At 37.7% G+C, this 4,341-nt stretch overlaps 1 protein-coding gene across 1 annotated transcript; it reads left to right on the forward strand.

Moving 5' to 3' along the window:
* Positions 1-1,734: 1,734 nt before the first annotated feature.
* Positions 1,735-4,030, forward strand: LOC143880718 (uncharacterized). The gene is made up of 6 exons (XM_077383693.1): positions 1,735-2,016; positions 2,124-2,418; positions 2,529-2,625; positions 2,801-3,007; positions 3,108-3,207; positions 3,296-4,030. Exons 1-6 carry the CDS (start codon positions 1,735-1,737, stop codon positions 4,028-4,030), a joined length of 1,716 nt encoding a protein of 571 aa, XP_077239808.1.
* The last annotated feature ends 311 nt before the right edge of the window (positions 4,031-4,341 follow it).

Raw genomic sequence — 4,341 nt, forward strand, 5'->3', positions numbered from 1 at the left:
GAGAAAACCCCCTACCAAATTAAGGTAAGGCTTGTCTGTGAAATAGAACTGCCTTTCGAGAAGAAACATGTCTCCTAATGGGGGCTCTAGATGACTCTTGCATTGCCCGTGTAATGAGAAAAAATTAATGTCTAAAAATATCCAAAAAGCTGGGGTAGCCTACTAAAATAAAAGAGGGAGTGCTACTAAGACTGAGCAAGTCCTCTAAGGATAGGCTTGGTTATTAATACTTAACTTGCATCTTAATGAGAACCCTGAAATTAAAGAAAACTTTAGGAATATGAAATAGATATAAATGTCAACCTGGAATTCAAAAGATGAAGAACAGGACAAGATAAGGAAAAACTCTAAGGGTGAAATAATGCTCTATCTTAATCATTTTCACTACTATACTCTGGAGAGGAAACTTGTGAAAAAGAAATGGTAAATTGGCTAAAGATATATGCTGTCCTTGCTTTAGCTTGATCAATATTTCGGAAATCAATAGGAACCCCTTTAACCAAGACAGACCCCTAAGAAACACAATTATTTTGAAATAATAATACCAAATTTAGAAAAAAGAACCCAAAAAAGCAGTACTACAAGCCAAAAGTCTAACACAACTTGGAGTTGTATCCTGGAATAATTGGAATAAGAAAATTAATTATATCACTATATCATCAAAGAACCGAAATATATATATATATATATATATATATATATATATATATATATATATATATCCATAACTCAACATTCTCTGAAGAACAATTCACAGGAGACAAGACGCCGAGCAAGAATTGTATCAAGGCAACAAGTTCACAAAACTTGCTTTCCTTGTTAGATTGTTTCATATTAAGTGTCTCGGTGGATGGAGCAATAAATTCTTGACGATGTTGCTCGAGCTACTAAAGGAGGCGCTTCCCGAGGGTGAGGCATTGCCAAATTCATTGTATGAAACAAAAAAGGTTATTAAGGAGTTGGACCTCCACTACAACAATATTCATGCATGCCCCAACGATTGTATGTTGTATTGGAAAGATTCTGCCATTGACTCTGTATGTCATATATGTGGGGCTTCAAGGTGGAAAATAATTGAACATCATTCAGATGACGAGGCGGGCAACGGAAGTGCGAAAAGTTCCTATAAAGATTCTACGTCACTTCCCTTTGAAACCAAGGTTACAGAGGCTATACATGTCAAGGAAAATAGCTTCCTTCATGAGATGGCATGATGAGAGCCGCACTAAAGATGAGATACTAAGGCATCCTGCGGACTCCCCTGCATGGCAATCTTTTGACCATGATCACCCATCTTTTGCTTCAGAGCCTCACAATGTCAGACTTGGATTAGCAAGCGACGACTTTAATCCATTTAGGACGATGAGTGTAGCTCACAGCACATGGTCTGTTGTTCTCATGCCTTATAACTTGCCCCCATCAATGTGCATGAAGCAACCTTATATAATGATGTCATTGCTTATTCCTGGCCCATCTGGACCCGGAAATGACATTGATGTGTATTTGCAACCTTTGATAGAGAAGTTGATGGAACTATGGACTGATGGTTTAGACATATACGATGCATCAAGAAATGAAACATTTCAAATGCATGCGGCATTATTGTGGACGATTAGTGACTTTCCTGCATATGCCAACTTGTCAGGATGGAGCACCAAAGGGCGACTGGCCTGTCCTTCTTGCAACAAGGACACATGTTCTCTTCGTTTCAAGCATGGAAGAAAATTTTGTTAAATGGGTCAGGGTCGCTTCTTAGAGGGTAATCACATACTTCGGACTGATAAAGTATCTTTTGATGGGAAAGAAGAGTTGAGTCCAGCTCCTACTCCGCTTTCTGGATCTAAGGTATTGGAGCAATTACAAGGCATTAGTATTATATTTGGGAAGAAGAGGCGATGGGAGGATAATGTGATTCTACCATATAAGTGGAAGAAAAGAAGTATATTCTTTAATTTGTTGTATTGGGAATCCCTTCTATTGCGCCACAATTTAGATGTCATGCATATTGAGAAGAATGTATGTGATAGCATGATTGGTACATTATAGAATATTGAAGTAAAGATGAAGGATAATTTAAAATCTAGGCTTGATTTACAGACTATGGGTATAGGCTTGATTTACAGACTATGGGTATAAGGAGAATGCTTTACCGAACGAGTCGTGTACCAAACAAAACATATTTGCCCCCAACATCATTCACAATGTCTTCGAAGGAGAAAGAAGTTTTCTTGAAAGTATTGGAGAGCATCAAAGTACCGGATGAATATGCATATAGTATTTCACGATCTGTGCATCTTCCAACGCGCAACATTTCAGGATTGAAGAGCCACGATTGCCATATTTTGGTGCAACAACTATTACCGTTAGCTCTACGATCCATCTTGCCTAAGAATGTCAGCTCAATATTGATCGAGTTATGTAATTTCTTCAGAGAGTTATGTTCCAAAGTGGCCAAAGGAAGTGACTTTTTCCAACTGGAATCTCGGATTGCACTTACACTTGCCATATGGAAAAGATTTTTCTGCCAGCTTTCTTTGATATTATGATGCATTTACCCGTTCATTTAGCAGAGGAGGCAAAGATAGGTGGACAGGTACACTATTGCTGGATGTATCCTATCGAAAGGTATGTTTTAGGTATTTAAAAAATTGTATTTGGTTATCATATTGTAATGTCTGTACTAACCGTGCCTCCATAGGTACTTGCTCACCTTAAAGTCACATGTGCATAATAGAAGTCGTCCGGAAGGTTCTATTGCAGAAGGGTATTTGGATGAAGAATGGTTGACATTCTGATCAAGGTATTTTGAAGGTGTTGAGACGAAGTTCAATAGGCCAGTAAGGAATGATGACGATGGTGTGCGTGAATCAGAAGAAGGATTTGCTATTTTCTCACAAATTGGACGTGGTGTTGGGGAGTCTAAGATGTTTGAATTGGATCGAACCACATTCATGCAGGCACATCGTTATGTTCTGTTCAATTGTGATGTTGTTCGCCCATATCTTAAGTAAGACAATCATAAGTATAAAGTTAATATCATTTTTCAAATGAAACTTCCAATAAATTCTAATTGATAGATTCTCTAATGTACACTAATTCACATGCAGAAATCACCTTGAAACCATTCGAAGGAGATGTCCTCGTGCCCGAACAATGGATATAGAACGCATTCACAATGAAGAATTCCCAAATTGGTTTAACACCCATGTAAGTAGAAGATTAAACTTAACCGAATGTTTGCTTATATTGGTCACACAAGAGGTTATGGTTTAATCATTCTCAATCTATTGGATAGGTTAAAGAGTTGCATCGGAAAAGATATGAGCAGGTATCAGAAAAACTTAGATGGTTGGCAGGATATCCATTGAACGTGGCAAGAAGATATAAGGGATTTAACATAAATGGCTTCAGGTTTCATACAAAAGATCGTGAGCGGAATCGGAAAACACAAAATAGTGGAGTTGTAGTGACTGCAAAAACATCAAGCTTTTCAAGTGCCAGGGATATGAACCTAGTCGAAGGAGATATTACTTATTATGGTGTTTTGACTGATATCATCGAACTTAATTATTATGGACATCTTAAAGCATTGCTATTCAAGTGTGATTGGGTTGATGTCGTTTCGGGCAGAGGAATAAAAAAATATTATTTTGGTTTCATGCTTGTGAACTTAACACGCCAAGCTTTTAAAAATGAACCCTTTGTGCCAGCATCTCAGGCTGAGCAGGTATTCTATGTGCAAGGTAACCTCAACAATAAAGATTGGCATTTGGTTCTCAAGAATAAACCTAGGAAATTGTTTGAAATGCATGGGGGCAATGTTGAGACATACGTGCAGAGCGAGCCACTTCAAGATCAAACTTTAGAAGACATCATTTCTCCTGGTGATGGTAATGTCACTTTGGAACGGACCGATATTCTAGGCATGGAGATTGATATACCTTTCGAGTTAACCCAAGCAACTGAAAATGATCAAGGAAATGATGTTGAGTCAGAAGATAGTGATGAAGAAGATGGTGCCAATGCATAATTGTTTCAGATTCTTCTATGGACCGATTGAACAAGAAGGGATCTAGCTAGAATTCTAGTTTTTTTTGTCTTCTTTGATTCCTTGTGTTTTGATTGTGGACTTTTTTGGTTGTGGACTACTATTAATTTGCTTCAGTTCGCGTTAGTCATAGAAGCATGCATGTAATACTATATAACGGCAAGTTGAATTTTTAGAGGTATAAATGCTTGATTTAAGTGCTCTGTTCATGACAGTTGTGATTAACAGCATGGGGTGGTTATTAACACAGGTCACTAAAGTGAAGTATCACTCAATTTCATGTGAATTTGAAG

The sequence above is a fragment of the Tasmannia lanceolata genome, unplaced genomic scaffold (genome assembly GCF_043159265.1).
Source record: "Tasmannia lanceolata isolate RefF3 unplaced genomic scaffold, GAP_Taslan_0.1 ptg000007l, whole genome shotgun sequence".
NCBI classification, from domain to species: Eukaryota; Viridiplantae; Streptophyta; class Magnoliopsida; order Canellales; family Winteraceae; genus Tasmannia; species Tasmannia lanceolata.